This window comes from Lathamus discolor, chromosome 1, assembly GCF_037157495.1.
Source record: "Lathamus discolor isolate bLatDis1 chromosome 1, bLatDis1.hap1, whole genome shotgun sequence".
In the NCBI taxonomy this organism is placed as follows: Eukaryota; Metazoa; Chordata; class Aves; order Psittaciformes; family Psittacidae; genus Lathamus; species Lathamus discolor.
In genome coordinates this window covers 137981249-138004030 of record NC_088884.1, presented here as the reverse complement: position 1 = coordinate 138004030, position 22782 = coordinate 137981249, and the positions used below count along the sequence as shown (strand labels likewise).

General features: G+C 40.1%; 2 protein-coding genes across 5 annotated transcripts in view; both read right to left on the bottom strand.

The window, feature by feature from the left end:
- Nucleotides 1-398, bottom strand: part of CORIN (corin, serine peptidase) — a 146247-nt gene extending 145849 nt beyond the window's left edge. For all 3 annotated transcript variants that reach the window (XR_010616572.1, XM_065697812.1, XM_065697819.1), the window contains exon 1: nt 183-398. Coding sequence is in view for 2 of the 3 variants with exons in the window: in XM_065697812.1 (XP_065553884.1) it covers nt 183-257 (75 nt within the window). In the remaining variant the exon portion in view is untranslated. The remainder of the gene's footprint in view (nt 1-182) is intronic.
- Nucleotides 399-3245: 2847 nt separating this feature from the next.
- The window catches only part of NFXL1 (nuclear transcription factor, X-box binding like 1), a 47380-nt gene continuing 27843 nt past the window's right edge, over nt 3246-22782 (bottom strand). For both annotated transcript variants that reach the window (XM_065697727.1, XM_065697719.1), the window contains exons 19-22: nt 15677-15781; nt 14298-14384; nt 11756-11809; nt 3246-6267 (exon numbers count right to left, since the gene is read on the bottom strand). In XM_065697727.1, coding sequence (XP_065553799.1) covers nt 6094-6267; nt 11756-11809; nt 14298-14384; nt 15677-15781 — 420 coding nt within the window. In that variant the 3' untranslated portion in view covers nt 3246-6093. The remainder of the gene's footprint in view (nt 6268-11755; nt 11810-14297; nt 14385-15676; nt 15782-22782) is intronic.

Genomic DNA, 22782 nt, shown 5'->3' with positions numbered 1-22782 from the left:
GGGTTTGCCCGCCCGACCGCCGACCGCGCTCCCCACCTCCCGTCCGCCACCCCGGCACCCAGCGGGTCTGCCCCTGGGCACGCTGCCCCCCACACACACCGCGGGGTCGCCCTCGCCAGCCGCCGGACCCACAGCCCCTCGGCGGCCCCACTCGCGGAGGGAGCGCCGCGGGCTCGCCTTACCCGGTTGGCGGCGAGGACCTGCCGGTAGCGCTCCTCCTCCGCAGGCAGGGCAGGGAACTGTTGCATGGAGAGCATGCCCTGGCTGCCGCTGAGCCCTGTCCGCTGTGGCCGCCCCCCCAAACCGTCTCTGCCTCTGGCTTTGAGGAGCCGCGGCCGCCCGCTTCCCGCACAGGCACACTTGCGGGGCGGAGGGGCTCCGCATTTTGTGCGCTCGGTAGACTCCCCCTCCCCCCTCCTCCACCCAATAATAATAAACCTCCGCGAGAAAGCCGCCACATCCCCACCCCTTTTGCACACAAGGCTCTACCCCTTGGGGACAAGCTGAGAGACAGCCCACTTGCTAATTTCGCCCTTTTAGCCATCCCCCAGGGAGGGCGGACGAAGGAGCACAGCCTTCCACCCTCCTCCCTGATAAAGGGCGTCCAGTCACCCTGTGAAGGGCTTCAGGTACCAGCCTCAGCCAGGGATGACGCGCGGGGCACAGACCCGCTGGGCTCGCCCCTCGCACCCTTCCCTTGGCCCGCCGGGGCCGGGCCGGGGCAGTCCCCGCCGCGCTACCGGCGAGCCGCGAGCTCCAGCCCAGCCGGGTGCGCACTTTCGGGCGCGGCGACCCGAGGCCAGCCCAGCGTAGGGACCTGGCGCGTTCCGGGCCCGCCGAGCTGGAGCGAGAGTTCGGGGCGGGGACGGCGAGTCCCCCCGTCCGCGGTTCCCGGGCGCAGGGTTTCTCCCTCCGGATGCGCTGAGGCGTTACGGTCACGCAAAGGCTTTCGTTGCACCCCAGCGATAGAAAGTTTCACGGGTACAGGGATGCAGCGCTTTCCTGCGTAGCACAGCGCTTGCCTTGCCCCAGCCGATCCTCGCCACCTGCACAAAGCGGCGCCGAGGGCTGCCTCCGGCACCGCAGGAGCAGAGGGGAAAAGGCTCCGGTTCGTCCCCTCCGGGCCCGGCCCGTCGCGCCCCGTCCCTCAGAGGAAACACCTGCCCCTCCCTTCATCGTCGGTCCTGGCCGCGGCCGAGCGACCGCCGGAGAGGGGAAAGGTGTTGCAAAGCAGAGCTCTCAGCCAAGCGACAAGTGCCGCTTGGAGCCAAGAATGACGGAGCAAATCACCCACCCCACGAGCCACCGGCTTTTAGAAGCCCATTTAGCTGCATTTGGTTCCTCTTCCTTGTATCTGCACCCAAAGATGTCCGGTCTGACTGGACCCGGGTGTGTGTGCATCACCAAGCACGATCCAGCACAATAAGCAGGGTTGGTGGGTGGAACACAAGCAGTTTAGGGCCCTTCCAGGAGCCACAGAGAGCTGCCACTGGCACCACAACTGGGGTCTGCAATGACATTTGTAAAACAGGCTTGTGGTTTTTGCTGCGCATGGTTTAATGCTTCTGAAAAGATAAAATGTGAGCCAGAAAATACCCCAAAAATGTGAACCACCACCTTGGCATGAATATGGCTCCTGGTCACCACTCCCAGCTATCAGTGGGGATGACAGCCCTTGTCTACAGTTTGTTTATGTATGTCTATGACAAACACTTAAAGATAGCTTTTTTCCAGCTATCTTTTTCCCATACCTTCAGATTTAGGCCCTGCTATGCTCTGCTTGTGTGCAGACTTTTATGGGGTGGGTGCTCTGTGCTCCTGGAGTGCCACTGCACGTAAGTAACTCATGCTCCTGGTAATTCAGCCCTGCCTTTTTCACCCAACCCAGCAAAGTCCCCTATGGAGGAAAGCAGTGGTTTTGTTCTAAAAAGAACTGCACAAACAGGAAAAGGATGGGAAGAGGCAGAAGCAAGAGCATTTATGCAAATCTTCAAAGTGCTTAATGTAAACCAACAAATACTGTGCTGTAATGCTGATAAAAAGAGGAATAAAACTATAATGCCTTAGTTATTAAGATGTTTTACAGAGACTAGTTAATCCTGTCAAAAATTACAGCAAGAACAACTGAAAACTGAAAGCCAAAAGGGGCAGTACATGGCTCAGATGGCAAAGCCAGCTTGGCCTTGCATGGAGGATGTCTTCTCTTCAGCAGTGGAACCATGAATTCCAACCGCCAAGCCAATCTTGACTTCTAAACTCACACAAATTCCCTCCCTGCGGGAGCCATTCAAATTGCAGTTTCCCCAGCTACAAGAGTCAGGCTCAGCATACAGCACACAAAGCCTCAGTTGAGCTCTGGTATTGTTGGCAATTTTATGGAAATCTCTGCGTAAGAAACAATTATTTAGATTAAATAATACTCGGTTGAATTAAGCCCTCAGAGTATGACTGATTTCCACACAGCTGCCATTTAGCCTACCTTGTGACTGACTTTAATACATCCCAGAGCTCATATTGCTGCACTGTCCATACCAGAAACTTGTTCTCTGGTAGCATGGCATATAAACATTTTAGTGCAGTCCAAAAATTCATTAACATGTAACCATTAGTGGAAAGAAGCAAGCATGTCTCACTATGTTACAATTAATTTGATTTCATTTGATTTTTCTCTTTTAACTTGCATTTCCCTTCCTAGTTAATACAGACTGCTATCTCTCTTTTGCGATTTTCTAGAGTGACTGATTTAATTGAGTAAGGGTAGACACAAATACAAATTTACCTTCATGAAGCAACAAAAAGGAGTGACTTAAGTGCCCATAGGTAACAACTAGCAACAAAGCAGAAGAGGGATATCTGAACTGAATGAAAATGAGGACAGGGCCCCTCATGGGCTGTCCACACTCCCCCCTAAAGCACACACCAGAGAGCAGCTACCACACATCAAGCTTCCACTGCCTGTCTAATAAATCAGCTATATTTCCCCATTTGAGGCCAAAAAATTAATCTACTAAATCCATTCCTAATTGTTTCATCTTAATCTACTTCCCCAACCCATTCTTGCAATTTTGTAAGAGCAGTAACATAAAGGTACATGATCACGTAATTCCAGCATTAACCTGGGCATTAAGAACTGTCACTGCCAGAGAAACATGCCTGAAACTTAATGCTGCAGTTATATCAGTTACTATTACCCAGAACTCTGCTGCTTTACTACACCAGCCTTCAAGAACAAACAGATTTCCAACTCAGTTTTGATGACTTTATTGTCTGACTTGGTTTTTACATTAAATTAACACACGCAATGGCTTTGTCATTGTTACAAGGAACAAAATTGCCCAAGGAGGTTCCATTCCAAAACTTATTGACTACTTGTAAGCACCTCAGTCCAGCAGAAAGATGAATGCTCACCAGAATGCACTTAGGATCAGGAAAAGCATCCCCGTTTTTTTTCATTTTACACATAGCTGAATGTTATTCACATTAGGTATCCTCATCATAGAATCATTTAGGTTGGAAAGGACCTTTAAGATCATTGAGTTCAACCATTAATCCATCAGGTTTCTCTCTCAATAGTTCCCCTACCACAGCAGCTCAGACTGTATCATTCATTTTGCTTATCAAGATGAATTTTTGTATAAAATGTTAATGTTCAAAATATTTGCTTAATACTGAGTAACAGGTGATTTTGTCTGTACCTTTTACTTCCAAAGGTTGTCATGCTTGCAACATGCAGCTCCTACCAAAAAAGGCAAAATATGAACTGTAAAAGTAATTTAGAAAACCAAATAGGAATCAGTGATTTATTAAGCTGCAGATTGCTTGAACCCCCACACTTTTTTTATGCCAAGAAAAAAATATCTGGTTCAGCAGGCAGACCAACAGAGTGCAGATGACTCAGATGGCTGGAGAAGATATACAGAACTGCTTTGAATAACATTTCAAAAATAGGTATGTCTCACATGTGCGAGGTTCAGGCAATACAAATCCTTTAAGGGAACATGCCTACTCATACACACATTTGTGTGAATGGGATGAATTCTTAAAGACTGGTGTGCTTTCTTACTGCAATAAAGATTATCAATGAGAAGCAAGTCTTCTCTCCAATATTTCACAGAAATACTGCAAAATATGCAGAAAAGGACACTAAGAGCTACTTCAAATGTATAACTCAAGTGCAGTTCAGTTTTATAGCTCTGTAGAGAGGGATTTCTTCTCTTTGCTGTAGGGGCAAGGATAAACTTTCCACTGTACTGCTTTTAAAGAAAAAGCTGCAGTAAATAGAAAAAGGAGTTACATACGGTATTATCTTCCAGGCATTATTATTACAGAAAAGAATTAGTAATAGTAAGGAAAACAGTTTATTCTTTATCCTAGAACATAAGAGAATTCAGAGATGCAACTGTGATTGCAATCTCAGTTAATTCTACAGCTTTACATACTAATGGCCTGACACATCATGACAGAAATAATACCCATTTCTAAAGTCAATCAAAAAACCCCTACGAAGTTATCAGATAGCACTAATCCATGCTACATATTGTCAGCTTTTCCTCACCTCTTTCCTCTGTCACCAAACTTAGGTGAAAAATTAAAAAGAAACTGATTTTCCCCCCATTTTGTCAATCTAAAAGCTACTGCCTTCTGCAGCTTTCCTTTTCTTTTTTCCTGCTGCTGCTGAACCACCATTACAATTGGATATCAGCTCAGATTAACAGCAGGTCCCTTTTCAAGTGGGCTCAAATCAACCAAGCACGGTTTCGAACAAGCTGCAATCTTCTCTGCTCATTCCCACAAACAGTCCCACTGCTTTTGCAGGATTTACAATGAAATTATATGTCTGAATTACAAGGGCAGCCTAACGCCCTTTGGCTTTCCCAGGATCTAGTAAGTAGTTCACAATTAACCATAATGCTCAAGTCTCAGCATACAATTTCCATCAGAGGTTTGAAAATTCCATTTTCTGATCTCTCCCCTCTTTCCTCCCCCCTGAATTTAACTTGCAGTCCCTCAGCTGAGGCAATATAGCTTCTCTAACAGTCTTGAAGCTGTGTAAACCTTTCGGTTCTACCAACCAACACTGATAGCCCAAAGCAAGGTATTCTAAACGGCCAGTAAGAAAATAGTTGAACATTTAAAAGATTAGCCAGATAGTTTATGCATTAGCAAGCACCATCCAGATGGTTTCAGAATGGCACAATCATACTGTTACACTAGTCAATTACAGTTTTGCACACCTATGCAAACATCCAAATGTGATATTTATCTATACAACTAGTCAAGTGATACTCTTAAGCTCAATTTCAGATTGTTTCTTTGCTGTTGGTGATGGGGTAGTGATAAGAATGCATCCCTGTACCTGAAACTACATCACATCCATGTTCAGCATATGTATCTCTGCACTAAATGAAGTTTTCAATTTTTTTTTTTGTTGTTTGATTTTTTTTAGAGGAAATAAGGACAGTGGTGGTGGGTGGACATGACACAACCATGAAACAAACCCCACAGTCCATAAGGGATCCCATTTTATTGTTTGTGAAACAGCTGACTTCAAAGACAGTTCCCATTCCTTTCTCTGAACAAAGTTCTGTCATGAGGCCCCAGAATATTCAAGCCTAAGTGATATAAAGTTCCCCATTAGTTGTTATAATTAAAACTGACCTGAAGCACAAAAATTATTGTGTGATACAACAAAGACTAGCATAAGAATACTAATCTTCAATAAACCACTACATTGATTTTTACAGAAAACAGATGTTCAATAAAGCATTTTATACTAACCTATTTTTAATATTATGAGGACAAGGAAAAGTAACTCAATATATAAATAGAAGAGATGTTAACGGATATCAGTCAGACAAACTACATCAGCACTTCAGTGTAGACTAAAATCTACTATTATTTTCAGTGTCTAATTTCAGTTTTGTGCTGTGAATATAACACAAAAGCCGACATTTCCTCCCTCCTCTGCACTTGGCAAATAGTGTACATACGTAATCTATGTATATTAAGTTCTGTTACACATAGACTAACATTCTAGGATTAATAGCTACCCTAAAGCCCAACCGAGATATATTAAATATTGAGTTGGTTGTTTCAGTCATTGTAGACCATAAGCCATGCAACCATCACAACAGCAACTCCGAACATCGGCAGCATAATGAGGTTCTTGTATTTCTGCCATGATGACTGTTCAACTTCTACTTCATCCTTTCTTCTCTTATTTTTTCTTCGCCCTTTTAATCTGTTTTCAAAAGCTTCCAGTTCAGCCTAGATGAAGAAAACCAGAAGCAGTTAACATCTGTCATAATTAAAAAGTGAAGAATATGCAGATTTTAAATATCATTCCCCAAAGCCACTTTATAATAATAACTGCCAATGAAAGTTACACAATTTACACATCTCTTACAGATGAGATGCTAGCACTAATCCCATGGTTACAAAGCATTTCGCTCCAAATATTAAGCCAGTGTTTATTTTCCCATAAAAAAACTGCCAAAATACAGCCAACTGAAGTTTTACATTAGATCCTTAACTCAAACTGAATGTTAAGCCAAAAAGAGACTTATTTCCATTAAATGTGTTAGCAATACATTATTTTACATTAAAAAAGCACTCATATTTAAGCTATTACAATTACGTATCTGAAAGCATAGGCTGAAACCTTCGAAGACCTCCCCTGCATAATAAGGATACACTGCTAAAATAAATTAAAAAAAATTATAAATAAATAAAAATCTCTTCTCTTTCTTCCACTTACATTTTGTATGCCCAGCTGAATTTTAGATTAACAGCTACAATCTTAGACATGCACAAAAAATATGCCATTTGTTAAGTGTTATAACAACACCTAGTCACTCACGTATGACAGTAGTAGGTATATAGTGTCCTTCAAAAGAAAGCCCATTCCCTTAGGCCCAAAACCAAAGCAAAGTCCCTGGAAAAATCAGAATCATGCCAAGCTTCCACCCAGAACAGCAGTTTCAGGGCAATGCCTGGAATGAACACTAAGATCCTCTGATCCCTGTTCCTCATCTCCCTCCACACTCTTTATTGTGACTTAAGCCCAGCTGGCAACCAAGTACTGGGCTTGGTGGGATAAGGAGCAGAACCAGGAAAAGGTAAAACCTGTGGGTTAAGATAAGAACAGTTTAACAACTGAAATAAAGTCAAATATACTACTGCTACAAATAACAATAGTAATGAAAAGGGAGACAGCAAAGAGAAAGAGAGAGAGAAGAATAAAACCCAAGAAAACCAAGAGATGCACAATACAGTTGTTCACCAACAACCGACTGACAGCCAGCCCGACCAGAGCAGCGATCTGCCCTTCTGGGTTTATATACTGGGCATGACATGCTGTGGTATGGAGTACCCCAATACCCCTTCGGCTAGTTTGGGTCAGGTGTTCCGTCTCTGCTTCCTCCCTGCTTCTTGTGCCCCCCCTCACTGCAGAGCATGAGACTGAAAACTCATTGATCAGGGTAAGCACTACTTGGCAACAACTAAAACATCGGTGTGTTATCATCAGCATTGTTCTCAGCCCGAGCTGAAACACATCACTGCACCAGCCACTAGGAAGAAAATTAACTCTGTCCCAGCTGAAACCAAGGTTGTATCCACCCTTTATTCCATACCATTCACATCATGTCAGGTCTTACACTTTCCAAAACATATCAGTTAACCACCATCACCTTTCCTGTCCTTTGATACATATACACACAGGTTGCATTCCCTCAGTCTATGTACCATCCCTATAAAAGTCCACTGAGTTCATTTAGTCCATGACTTAGTGCTCCATCTGTCACAACAGTCTTTCAGAGCAGAAAAGATGTGTGTAGTGTTGGACTGTTGCATGTTGAAGCCAATTTTGGTTCCATCACCACTGCACTTGTCTGGTTTCACCAAAGTTAATTTTTCATTAAAGTGGGTGATTTTCACTGTAATACCCTTGATATGGTATACAGACACCACAGAAGGGATAATAGACAGGGCTATATAGCAATTAACATCATACAATTCAAATCATTGGTTATTCTTACCCACAATCAAATCCTCTTGAGGTACACATCAGACAACCCCATCCTCCACATCAAGTGTGCCCCGGTCCCTGAGCAAAAGCAATCCCACGAGTGGGTATGCCTTTACCTGAAGCAGGAATAACCCAGACTGTCTTTATGTGCACCACAGGCACTTTATCCCCTTCTACAGCATGTAAAAATTCTGACTGGGGTGGGCCAGCCCTGTTGGCAGATCCTCTGGTGTTGACCAACCAGGTGGCTTTTGGTAAATGTGCATCCCAATGTTTGAAAGTCCCACCACCCAGTGCTCTCAGTGTAGTTTTTAACAGCCCATTGTACCGTTTGATTTTCCCAGAGGCTGGTGCATGGTAGGGGATGTGATATACCCACTCTGCCATGCTCTTTGGCCCAAGTGTCTATATGGTTGCTCTGGAAATGAGTCCCATTGTCTGACTCAATTCTCTCTGGGGTGCCATGTCACCACAAAATCTGTTTCTCAAGGCCCAGGATAGTGTTCTGGGCAGTGGCATGGGGCTGCAGGTTGGACCATTCTCCCCAGCTGGGATGTAAAGCACATTTTTCACATCTTACCCAGTCTGGACTGACCCAAGAACTACTGCATGAACGACTGCTTTGTTGTTGCTCAGAGCCCCATTTGGGGGGGCTCCTAGGAAGAAAATTAACTATATCCCAGCCAAAACCAAGACACCTTTTTAAAGGGTATCAGGACAATGCAGACAAAACTCATTTTAGGGTACAATGCTCGAATTAGGCAGCCTGAAACAAAGACTGTAAGAGTGGGATGAGACTCCAATGAAAAGACACCTAATTGCTATGAAAATCAGAAAATATATTCTAAGAAAGACTAAAACCAGAAAACATCTGATGATTGTCTGGATTTTAGGTAAAGTTCTCAGCTACTAAAGAAAATATGGGCCAAGGAGCTAGGCAGCAGAAAAACTAGAACTGGAAGAGAGAAGGGAGAGAGGAGCAGCAGAGTGCAGCAAGCCAGGACTGGCTAGGCAAAAGGCACAAGATTAGGCTGAAGCAGAGGAAACATGGACAGAGAACAGAGACCAAGCATGGCCATGAGAGGACATAAATCTACATGACTACTACTGCAGTGCTGACAGGAAGAGAGGCACTAAGACAATAAGGTGGGTGCAAAGAAACAAGAACAAGCCTGTTTCGGGAAATGGACAGAGAAGCAGTCCAGTAAATATAATTTTCCTTTGGAATTCAAGATTGCCTGATGTCTGGTCTTCCTTCACTGACCACTGACAGCAAATAGTTGTCAGATTTTCACAAAGGAGATCTTACTTTCCTTCCTGTGCTAGATGCCACTGTTAGCAGGAGAAAGGGACCCATTTTGATGTCTATTCCTTTGCACATAATAAAGGCAGAAATTGTTGGCAGTTTTGTGACGATATGGGGGAAAAGTTCAAACAAAGTTCCGTACTCTGCTATGTGAACCAAGAGTGATTTCAACTGGCTAATCCTCCTTTAGAAAAGCAAAGTATTTTAATGGAACAGTTTTTCAAAATCCAAAATGCGGAGGAAGTGCAGAGTTCTTGAGGTTTTATAGATAATATGGCAGTATTTCATCTTGCATAGATGCTAAATAAAACTGTGGGCTTCTATAGTTGCCATATACTTGTGATCTCTAAGTTTTAAAAGCAGAGTGCTTCATGAATTGCAGTAATCTGAATTAAAATATAGGCCTTGAACAATTATATAACAAGTACTGAATTGCTTTCCTAGTCATCTTTATAAAACCCCAGCTAAAAATAGATACATCATAAAAAACAAAACACAGAATGAGAAAAGGTTCGTGGGCGCAGAATACAAGAAAAAAAAAAAGACATCACTATCCTTGAAAAGCTACCTACAGATTTTATGTAACTGTCATCATCCCCAAAGTGTCTCTTCAATGATCTCTGAACAATAAAGTAATGGCTGTGCCCAGTCTTCAAGCTATTTTAATTTTTCAAGCTAAACAAGCTCTAGGAAGGGGACATGCTTGACTTCTGTAACCTCTAAGGAGCTGTTAATTTTTGTTTCTAAGAAAAAAAAAGGAAACAAAATCTTTCTTACAACTCATTAAATCAGATTTCAGGTTTGAGACCTTGACTTTCAGTACTGGAAGTCTTGACTATTACCAGCTAGCTCAAATATTTAACCCAATCTTTTGCACTAGAGTGGGATGCAGAGACAGATTGGTCTGAATTGTTAAATAACAAAGAACTGATCTTTTTTTCCACCTCTACCAATTGTGAAAACCCTGGCCTCACAGGGTGTCTCTGAATTAGAAGCAGAAAGTTTGGCTGCTAGGGCCATGACGAAAAGCCTAACTAAGCCATCTCCTTTCCACTAGGAAACAAACTGTTCCATCTGTAAATCGTATTAGCAGAAGCAGCTATCAAATACAGCAAATACCAATATACAAATGTGCTAGATATTTAAATGTGCTATACAATTACCTAGAGCACTACCTAGTTTGTATACAGAAGAGTTAATAAAGTATCAATCAATATAGGTCTCAAGAACCTGTAACTAACAGATAAACTGTGTATATAAAAATGTGCTAATGAGATCAGGAAGGTGGCAACAAAGACGCAAACTTTTGTCAGAAGGGATTATACTCAATAAATCTATACTCTTAATGTGACCCAACACCCTATGATAGTGATGTCCTCCAATTCACATCACCAGATGGCAGATTAAGAGATCAAACTGGAAGGGAATCAATTTTAGATAAAAGGCTGCAGTAGTCGAGGTTAGTACTTATGTGCAATTTTGGAGCCTATTTATTAGTTACTGTTGTCCTCCTTTATTTATTTTTTTTCACTGGTTTGTCCTATTTTTTACTGTTGTGGTCCTACTATTTGCTATTGTGCTATATCACTCAATCAACCTTTTAACAGACTCCTATCCCTGAAGCTTCATCCATCACAAGACATACATGCAAAAGCAGTTCCATATACTGCATAAGGGTACTGCTGGACTGTAACTCTGGGACTTCAGTGAACGTACAAGCAGAAAGCAACTACAGAGAGAAATAATCACTGCTGAAGAATCAAGACAAAAATAATGTTGCACACTGTACTGGTGGAGTGAACCTGCAACAGTTAGAGAAGCCGCATTACTGAGACTTCACTAGAGGGGCTGTAAATAAGTGAATGCATGAGGACACAATCAGAGCAATACAAACAACAGCAACTTTGCATTTCTAGTTCATAGAAGTTTCCTGGATGACAAGGCTGACAATATGCTCACCAACAACAGCAATTACAGTAAATACACCTTCTCCTCCCCTTCACACCCCCTCAGAGACCATGAAGGATGAAGACTCATTCAGGCTTCCTCATTCTTTCATGATGGAAGAAAGGGCGGAAGCTTCACCTGACATTTACATCTCTATGGATGCTATTCAGCAATTCTGTAGGCTTTATGCATTCTAAAGTGTTTAATTAAAATCAGCAGTACTTAGTACTTAAAAAATAAACTATACACAGTTACAGTAATGCAAGATTAAACTGATTCGTATAAAATTATGAAAATTGTTTGGGAAAACACGTGGGCTCTTAACCGCTGCAATTCACAGCACACATCTTGGAGCAAGGTAACAGCTGACAGGAATACTTGTCGCATTAAAAACTACACAGCTGCATGTAAATGAAATTATTTACTAACAAGAACAAGGTGGGGAGGAAGTGGGTGAAGAAGAAGGTTGATACCTGTTGTCTTCGTTTCTCTTCTTCAATAGCAGCTTTGGCTTCTGCCTCTTTTATCTGTCCAGGCATATAAAATAAGCATCTGTTGTAAAGAGCAGCTAAAACCATTTTCTTACATAGTCATAATTACTCCTATGGAATTGTTCTCAGCAAAAATAAGCAAAACCTCCATCAAGTGAGCTCTTAACTTACTGAAATTACAAAAATTCTAATTCTTAGAAAAAGCTGCTGGGTCTCACATTTGGAAAACACGGAACATACAACAGATGCTACAAGGTTATAAACTGAACTTCTGACTTCAACTTGACAAGCTGAACTGACAAATATAAAACCTAAAAAGAATAATTTGTTTACTAACAAGCAGAAAAATTCCCTAAGACAGTTATTCTAGGTTTTCAGCAACTTTATCCTGATTCAGTACTTTACCCATATAGGTAATTCTTATATATGTATAAATGTATAGAATTTACACACACATATTTCATTCCAAGTACTTTAAATGTTCCCTGACTAATAGAGCAAAAGAAAACCTCAATATTTGTACCTAATACAACATATATTGGAAAATGCATAACCAAACTGCTTTAAAGCTCTTGGTGTAATTCAAGCCAAATGCGATGAAAAATATTCCACCATCAACAATTTACAATTCTATAGAAATGTTTTGCAGTGTCCAAGAAAGCAGGTTAAATGCTAGAAATCATGAAGAACAGTACAGAAAAAAAAGTCAATATGTAAATACATGATGCACTTAGCTCCTCCATTCAGTTGTGGTCCTGCAACAACAAAAGAATGTAAAGCCTGAACACATGCGAAGGACAATAGGATGGAGCTGCTTCCATCTAAACTGATGCATAGCTAGGGTTCATCAGGTGACTAACAAGGCACACATTCCTGAAGAGTGGGAAGATGCCAAACAAGGATAAACCATCAGTAATTATTTTTCATAATACAAAAGCAAAGGCATAAAATGACATTACCAGAAGGCTGGTTCAAAACAGAGGGAAGTATTTACTCCCATGGAGTATCTGGCAAAATCTAGAAATTCAGCGCTACAGGACATTTGTAGATGCCAAAAGTTTATGTCAACTGAAAAAACAATTAGGTGTGCTAACAGGATATAAATCCAGAGGCCATTAAACAGAAAGACATCAGCTCAGTCTCTAAAATTGCCATAGTCACAGTAACAGTAGCAATAGAAAGAGTATAGTGGGGAAGTATATCTAACTTACAAAAGTTAAATGTAAATATATGATTAATAACTTGGAAAGAAACACAGTCTTGATCCTCACAACCGCACAATTTGCATACTAACAATCACAGTAACTCAATAAATACAGTTTGTGCAGGTGAAATTTGTTCCAAACAATCTGCAATTCAAGAGCTTTTGATGACTAAGGAGAAAGCACACTAGCCCATTCTTTAGCACACTGTACCTCAAACAGTGTGCACTGAGGACAGGGTCAATAGAACGATCCTATTCACAGGTTTTCAAACATGCTTTTTAATTGCTAAACAATGTATCAAATAAAAGCATTATTGAGAATTTCATGAATCTAGAGACAATGACAGTCTCCCTTTAGAAAAGAGCTTTTCAGCTGTGCACATCTGAAATGGGAAAGTCTGGTATAGAAAAGACACCACAACCAGCTTCCTGGCATTTCACTGCCATCTAATGGCAGAACTTCAGCTCCAAACAACAAAGTGACCCACAAATGTGGGAAAAAAAAGGAACAAAATTGCTCCTTTTTACATTGGTGTGATCATATTTGTATAAAATACATAGGTACAATATACACAGGTAGAGGGAAGTTTAACTTTTATACCACATTTTGGTAAAACATTTCTAGAACTATTTCTTTAATAAAAAGTACAGTAAAAGATGCACTCAGTTCAGAAGTGCATACTCTCTAGGTGCTATACATGCAGAGTTTTATTAAGAGTTAACACACAAAGGTTTTAGAAACTGATGGTTATTCTGCAGCTATCAAAACTAAACTATCTTTGTAAAAGTCTGCAGTTTTTAACAGACTTCTTCCAGTCTTGATATTCTGTGTCTCTGGGTGACAGCATGAGCAAACTCCCCATTCTTCTGGCCCAGGGTAACTAATACAGTGTGACAGGATTACACTCTTCCTGCTAGATAAGTTGAGCACTCACGGGCTGTAAAAATCTACCCTGGAAAGAGCAGATCTAACAATGACGTGAAGTGGCCTGGCCCCAAATCCTATAGCAATCATCATCAACAGTAATGATTTTATCACTGATCATCACTTGCTCTCAATAGAAGAAAAAAAACCAAACAGTTCTAACAAATTAAATAACAATACTGGTTTAAGATAGTATTTCACCGAGTTAACACTGTCTACAAACACTGTAATTCTCCCCACTAAGCCAAACACAATGCTGAAAAAGTAGCTGCTATTGAACTGCACATCTACTTATATTTTTTGCTGGTATTGCCTTGAAAAATAATTCTGTATTCTTTTTCCCCTACTTTTCTTGAAGCACTGAGAAGAAATGACAGCTACAACGGATACATTACCTCAGATGCTTTCCGTTTCATTTCCTTGCATAATGCATCGCATTCCAGTGGAACTCTGCCTTCTTGTACCTTGCTGCACTGTATTTCCTGTTATGTATAATTTGAGTATTTTATAATCATTTCCCTATATAAAGTTTTTAGTTATAATATTCATTTCTTTATGAAAATAATTATAAAACATTCTAATTTAATAAAACATTGGTTACACAGAATATAAAGCTAATGATGAAAATGTTATTTGAACCTCTAATTCTGTATTAAATTGTCCTTTTTTCCTTCCTTCTGGTAAAATAAGCTGAAAGTAAGAATAAATCAAATATTTCAGTTTCATTTATCCTCTCTTCTCTTTTCTCACTTGTTTGCCCAAGACAAAGTAAGATAACCTTCTGAACTCTGGCAGAAGGAGCTAGCATTCAGAGCCTCAGTAATTTCACTTACATGCTCTTAACTGGCTGAGATTACAGGGCAAGGTGTGGTCATGGGAGGAGGAGGGAAATAATTCTCACTCACAATTCCTCCTCCTAATACTGAAGGGGAAAAAAAAGTGGTTATCTGTAAGCAGAGGCTGTAAAATCTGTACAATCTGAAGCACTTGTTCTGTACATATCATCCTTTCTCCTGCTGAACACCCCACCTGCAAGACTCCTGGTTGCACAAGACACTTCTCAGAGAAGCGAAGAACTCTGGGGAACCGCAGCCTGTTTGGGGGGCTCAGAAGTTAACAGGGTCCCAATAAATAATTTAAGCACCTTTTAATGAAGCCAGATAATTATTTTTTGCTAAGTCATTATTATTTGCCAAGACTTCACAGCAATTTATGTTCTTCCCTTCACAATACTCTATAGCTATAATACACTTGTTACATTACTTTGTCCCTTATCTTTGTTAGAAGCTAGGGACTGCTGATATCTGTACTTGCTTCTAGGTTTGCAAAGAACCTTAACTAATTACATTAGTTAGGAATTCATATCATCTGTGCTTTTTCCAACTCACATCATTATAAGCTTCCCCAATATAGTAAAAAAAAAAAAAAAAAAAAATGTATTTTTTCTTCTCAAATCACTCCAGGTCATCTGACTGTTCTCCCATTGAAGCTACAGAAAGGTAAGTGTGCTTGATAAAGCTATTTTAAGTCATGCAGCGAACATGGTTTAGAACCAACAGGATTTTATATTCTTCAGTGAATCTTTTGAACCAACAGGATTTTATATTCTTCAGTGAATCTTTTGATATTGCAACCCAGATCTTCAGCTGATGTGAACTGCTCTACTAGAGTAACTGGACCTACTCTAACCTGCACCAGAGCCAATCCACCCACACAAGTCCAGGAACATGCAAAGAAAATGCATCATTCTTAAAACTGTGACTTAGAAATGTACCTTTTTCAGTCTCTTGCAGGGACATCGGAGTTTAACCTTCTGGCTGCAGTTCAGAGGACAGCTACCTGAATGGCAAACCTCTTTACACCGGTGACCACAGGGCAACTATAAAGAACAAAACAGAAACAAAAACCCCACACCAGTAAAAGATTGTAAAATTACAAAGAATCTATGAACATAGCAGCTTACCAGAAAACTCATTCAGTTCATCAGGTTTTCCACTTGTGAATTACTTTTGTTGTTGTTGTAGCTTTTGGCAAATGTTTGGTTGTTACTTACTTTATTTCAGTTCCTGCAAAATGATTCATCTTTTATTGGCACAGCTTGATTAAAAACCAGTTCGTCCTTTCGAATGTTTCAGGCACAGTCATCTCCACAGTAATTCATACAATTACCCTAGTTATCTATACATTGGCAAAATGTGAGTAGCTAAGGTAAAAAGAAAACTGAAATTAAGCGTACTATAGCAACTTGCAGATCAGACAGAGTCAGCAAGGGGGAACAATCAGAAGCGAAAAATACCACAAAAACAAATTTTGCATGCAAGAATCTTCTGAACTATACAAAACTCAAACACAGGTCACCAATATTCTTATGTCCAAAACAATGTCACAAACCCCCAGATTTATGCATTTGTCAGCTTTCTGCCATCTCAGAGATACTTTTTTACTGCGAGTGCAATCTTTAACATTTTAACATTTATAATGAAATATCATAATTCAATTACTGTGTTAACAATTGAGATACTAATTTAAATATGCTGTTAGGAATGTAGCAGTGCTCCCAACATTATAAAGATACAAGAAACCAAACAGATTTTTTTTCAGTTACTGTTAGAACTTGACTGAAAACATCCCTTGCTCATACACATGCCTGTAAGAAATCTTAGCAATAATGATTTCTCATTTTCAATTACATAACCCAATACTGTTAATAAGTGAAGGTGGCATCTCACATAAGACATCTAATCAATTTAGTGGTAGCTTTAAATCCCCAAACTATTTAAAATGGCACTAGATGGTGATCTTAATTAAAAGTGAAATTTCACCTCTTCACTGTCATCAAGAGATTAACACAACTTGGAAAATGGTGCAAGAAACATCTTTTTATAGTTACTAAGGATTGAAAATGCATACATACTACATGACATCATCCACAAGAATGAGGATACTTAAGATAACTACAAACCCCATGTGTATACCCTTCTTGTTGATTAATAAATTGGGATTCACAGAAGTTCACTCACTGAAGCTGGCTCAGCATCTAAGCAAGTATGAAACACATACCCAAACAGAACACAGAGTTTTCTAACTAAAAATTACATAACAGACATACAGATTTTCATGTCCGTGCCAGTCACAAACCATTATTACAGGGACAGATACTTTGCAGGTTGGGCTTGGGTTTTTTTAGTCACTGTTTCAGAACATTTCGCACTGGACTAGAATGAACCTTTAAGTGATCACATTCAGTCCTGAAGTCCAGTTCCCCTAAAGGCAGGAGGACTTCACTTCCTATGATCCCTCTAGGACTGGATGAAGTCTTACCAGGAAGACAATCCCCCATTCTTTCTCCTTTCTAGTTTCACTAAGGAGACTGCTCCAGGAGCACACTACAAGATGCAAGAGTTTTTTTTTAATTTCCTACATTTACTCTAGCTAGTCTAAACCCCTTAGTTCTTATCCTCACGTTGAAATATTCCTCTACTGTCCTCCATAAAAGGCTCTTTACTCCCATAATATTCCCTTCACTTAATTTCAAACAGCTTAACACAATGTTTCTTGAATATGGTAGCCACAACTGCATGTAATATTCTAAATGACATCTCAGCAGGAAGGACTTTGTACAGTGCCTTAACTGCACATCATCCTTAATAGAATACCTTCCCCAATACATCTTCAGCTCTCATTTGCATTTGCCTGCAGCTAATCACGTTGTAACAATAAGCATTTCTGCTGTTTCCCAGGAGCTTATTCACACGCATGGTCTTAATGTTCTTTTCTGTATCTAAAAACATGCCCCAAATATATGTGTTATGGAGATGCATCTCTCAGTACATTACATGCAATTGTCATAGCTTGCCAACAGTCTACAGATTTTTATTAGAAAATTCCAATGTTTTTTGGAGCCATGGTCGTTACTGAAAACAATGTAAGGTCAGGTATCAATCCAGTCTTCGGGAAAATTTCACCATTGCTAACATCTCTTGCTCCAACTTTTCATTTAGTTTTGTTGCTGTTGTCTTGGGTTCTTTTGGGTGGTGGGTTTTGTTGATTTTTTTAATAATAATAAATACAAGCAGTTGTTTCCTTTAGCCCACCTTCATCCTTGTATTAACCCTCTTTTGTAACAGAACTAGATATTCAGTAAGTAGCACTGATTCAATTGCTCTGCTGAAGCCTTATATGGCAGATCTGATCTCTTGGCTTTATCCAGAGGGGAAAAATATAGATTGGTCAAAGAAACAATTTAGGTTTGTTCAGGCACAAATGAGCATCAGCAAATCTATTTCACATTTTGAGAAGATGAGGGGAGAAACTTGTCTTTAAGCCTTGTATGCTACTGAGGTCAGGCCACCAGTCATGACATGGAGCCTAATGGCTAAGTCTGCTCACTAGTGACCACAGCCTTTGCAAAACCATTTTGCTACTGCGTGACCTCTGCGCAGTAAGATAGCCTTTCTCCTGACTCCCCACACAAAAGCATCATACACAATAACACAATCTAGTCTCACCTCCAAGTCACCACATGCTGGCCAGAACAATCCACGGCTACAACTGTTACTTCCAGTTTACTCTTCCATAGTAATTAAACACATTTCCATTTATAGCATCAAAGACTAAACAGTCTTATAACTGACATGTCAGAGCTGCAAATTCAAGACCACAATCCTCACCTCAACCTTCACATGCAGCTGCAGTGAAATTCCTACCAGTGCAGTAAAATTTGCAGAGCACAGAGATACGCTTAATCCAATATTGAACCCCAAATTTATGCATTTAGTTCTTTGCATAGAGCTATACAGTTCACATCCACAGGCATGCAGGACAAGAATGAAGCAGGCAGTGTGGCTTTCTTTTTACTCCCTCTGATGGAAAACCAGCATTAAGAAAAAGAAAAATCAAGAGGAGCAGTGAAATGAGTTTTCTGATCTCAGAAAACAAAAACAATGCTACTGCTGCTTCTGCTCGATTCATGACATAGAGGGAAAGGATTTTTTTGCTTAAGTGTCCATGATGAGCTCCTTGGCACTAAACCAGAAACCCCTTTAGATCTTTTTCACCATATAAGATCTCTTGTCTTTGGACTAAAGACCAAAATGAGTAGGCTTTATGTTTGGCATGACAAGGACTTTTAAAGAAAGGGATTTAATCTACAGCTCTGAAAACAAACAAACAAAAAAATCCTACAAGTATTTTCCCCATAGGCAATGCATTTAGATCTTGCCATTGTGTGATGATGATAAAACTCATCAACATTTATGGAGGTTTAACTGATCTCCACCAAAAGGTAATAGACAACCTGTTAATACACATCTGATAATACAGAAAATAACCTGTTAATAAAAAAACTTTTGAGCACTTCTGAGCAACAGTCCTGTCGTGGCTCAAGTCCAGCTGGTAATTCAGTACCATGCAGTCTCTCTCTCACTTCTTTCCCTTCCTCCCCCCCCCCCGACTCCTGGAGGGACAGGGAAGAGAATTGAAAGAATGCAACTCCCGCAGGTTGAGATAAGAACAGTCCAGTAACTAAGGTATAACACAAACCACTGCTGCTACCACCAGTAATAATAATGATAAGGGAAATAACAAGGGAAGAGAATACAACCGCTCACCACTTACCAACCAATACCCAGCCCGACCCAAGCAGTGATCTAGCCCTTCCACGTAACTGCCCCCAGTTTACATAGTGGGCATGACGTGCTGTGGTATGGAATACCTCTTTGGCTAGTTTGGGTCAGGTGTCCTGTCTCTGCTTCCTCCTGGCTTCCCCTCCTCCCTGGCAGAGCATGAGACTCAAAGTCCTTGGTCAGAGTAAACATTACTGAGCACCAACTAAAAAACATCGGTGTCACCAGCGCTGTTCCTAGGCCAAAAGTCAAAACCACAGCACTGCACCAGCTACTAAGAAGCAGAAAAATGACTGCTACTGCTGAACCCAGGACAAGTCCCAAAAACTAAGTACAAAAATATGTTTATCACTTCTAAACAAAGGGGCAGACACTTCAGTTTAAAGGGTGGCCCTGCTTCCAGAGGTCTTATGAAATTCACAGCTGCTTAAACCAGACACTGAGGAAAACCCTCTCCTTATGGACCAAAGGTGTGCATTTGCCTTTCAAAGTTAAATTTTTGCAACCCACGTTCATTTTTAAGGTATGTTTACAGAATTCCATTATATTTCCAGAACGCGTAATTAATTTCACTTCTTAAAAACAGATATGCTGCTTTTAACATGTATGATATTGCCTCCACTGCATTATCATGTTAAAATGATTTTATTACAATCATGTCCCATATTTCACATCAAGACAGCAGGAGAGTGCACAGTAAAAGTATCCTGCATGGTTATTTTGTCCAAAAAAATACTACTTACACAGAATAAAGTTTTAAACATAGCCACAAATACTGATATGAATACATAAAAGATGAAAACTGACAGACTGTAAAAGCTTCTATGTAAGAACTGCCCCAAAACAACTGCAAAGATGATCATAAGAATCTAATCACCCCTGATTAAAAAAAAGTTAAATTTCCTTCAACAGGATATTTTGGTTTTGCTACCAAGCAAGAGAAAGAGCTTTTTAATGAAAGCATCTCATCCAACAGCTGTGGCAATATAAAGACTTTGCTTCCCCTGAAGCAGAAAGGAAATGTGAGCTGTACTGTATAATACTAGAAGTAATTTTTGGTGTTTTATACTCTAGCCAAAACAAAAGCATGAAACCTTTCAAGCCTTTCAAGTTCCTGTTGTATTTTTTCAAGGCATTAGACAATGTAATTGATTTTCATAATCCCCAAATGTACCATGCTACCTGAAATTCGAACACGGTAATATAGTGTCTACCACAATCCATTAACCAAAAGAAAAAAAAAATCTCGAAATTAAGACTTCAGTAAAATACTGCATTGCACTGAACCTAAGTCGCACTATGCTAAGTTTGGTGGAATGACACTGCATACTCATTTTTAGCGAACAACAACTTCACTGAACTCTGCTAATGACCACCCAAGGTCAGCTTCTAAAGCTCCCATAGAACACTGATTTGAAACTTCCTTGAGGCAGCCAGGACTACACACAAAACATTTCAAATTTAGCTCTGGGGACACATATTTGTAAACTTATCCATCTTTTGGCCAAGTTGTCTGCAAGTTCTTGTCATAAGTCCCCTCAATGGACTTGGTTTATATTCGCTGAGGAGAGACGGTGATAACAGTGGCAGAGTGATGTCCAATAAGGCTGCTCCTTCAAATTATGTTTATCAAGGATTCCTTTAAAAGAGAACTATCAGTACAATTTCTGTGATGATACAGCTAGTGGATTTTCCCAAAGTTGCAGTGTATTTTTAAAGGAGATAAAATATCCCCAGCACTGGTCAGTATTCACAGAAATGGGAACAAAATTTTTCTGAACAAAACATAAACAACCAAAAAAACCTGAAGTAGGACTGTGCTAATACTTTTATGTTTCCTAAAAACCAGTAAGAGCTAGAATCATAAGAAGGGAAGAGCATGTATTTTTACATCATTAATTACACTACGAAGATTCTCTGAATAGCAGAAGCTGCATAAAACCTCAAGGTTTTCAAGGCATCTCTAAGAATGAGAATTTTAGAGTTAAATACAAGCTTTATAAAACTGAAGCGGTCTCTGTTGTCCTAATCTTTTTTCACATCCCACTGAATTAAGTAAAACAAGACATCTGTGGAACAGGGCAGTTCTGAACTGCAAGCTGGAATTCAAGAGCACTACTAGATGGATTTTAAATCCCAGACTGAGTCTTGCAAATATGTCCAGAAAAATCACAACAGTTACATTAATCAAAGACAAAGATGAGATATGGGAGGGAGGGGGAAATCTCTGAAGAGAAGCTGAAGTACAGGAACACATAGTTCATGTTAAGAGATTATAACAGCTCTTGAAAATAAAGAGGAAGAAGTCTCAGAGCAAATAAACCCAAAGTAACAAAGAGGGAAATGGAAGGACAAAATTAAGAGGTAAATGGACAATGAAATGATATCTAAAAGTATTCCCCTGCCAGAAGACAGCTTTCAGACATCCAGATGAGAAAATGGTGACGGGCATATTTATTTACAGAAAAAAAGTCATCAGAAAGGCAACTACAAGGGCAAAAAGCAGAGGATACAAGTAGGCACAGCCTTCCTGTTGAGGTTAACACAATCTTGTCTTAAAACAAAGGAACAGAGACAGAAACAAGCAGGAATTCTGTGAACTTTTGCATTTGCCCAAAACAAAGTTTTCTAATAAAAGCAAGGATTCAAATTCAATGCTTCTGACACTGGAAAATAATGAACCAAAAGAAAAGCTTTGAGACTACATTTATTAGGTTAAGGCAGAATTCAGAACTACAAGTCATGAATGAAGTAAGAAGACAGAAATCTCAGACTAGAGGACATCATAGGTAAACCTGTATAAGGGAACTAAGTGGAATCAGGGAAGGAGAATGGGTTGAATTAAATTACGAGTGCCAGTTAAATATTACATGAGACAAAGAGACTCAGCTACACAGTAAAAGGCCAAACCAGAACAACAAAACAGTAAGTGATTATGGGATATTTTTCTTCAGTGCAAACATCTTTATTTGTCAGAAATCCTGAGAAGTTTAGCAGTGGAAACATTTTCCAAAAATATTCCTGACTATTTCTTGTTTTCTACTTCATAAATTTTCTAACCCTGCAGTGTGAAATGGAGTGAAGAAACAGATACCACTCTGGCCATGACTAAAGAACAAACATACAATAATGACTGACACCTGGATTTCTGAAAGCATGCAAGCAGCATATGACAATAGTACTGGGAGGGAGAAGGAAGTGGTCATTTCACCCATCCTTCATATCCAGTCATGGATAATACTGCTGTAAGACAAAT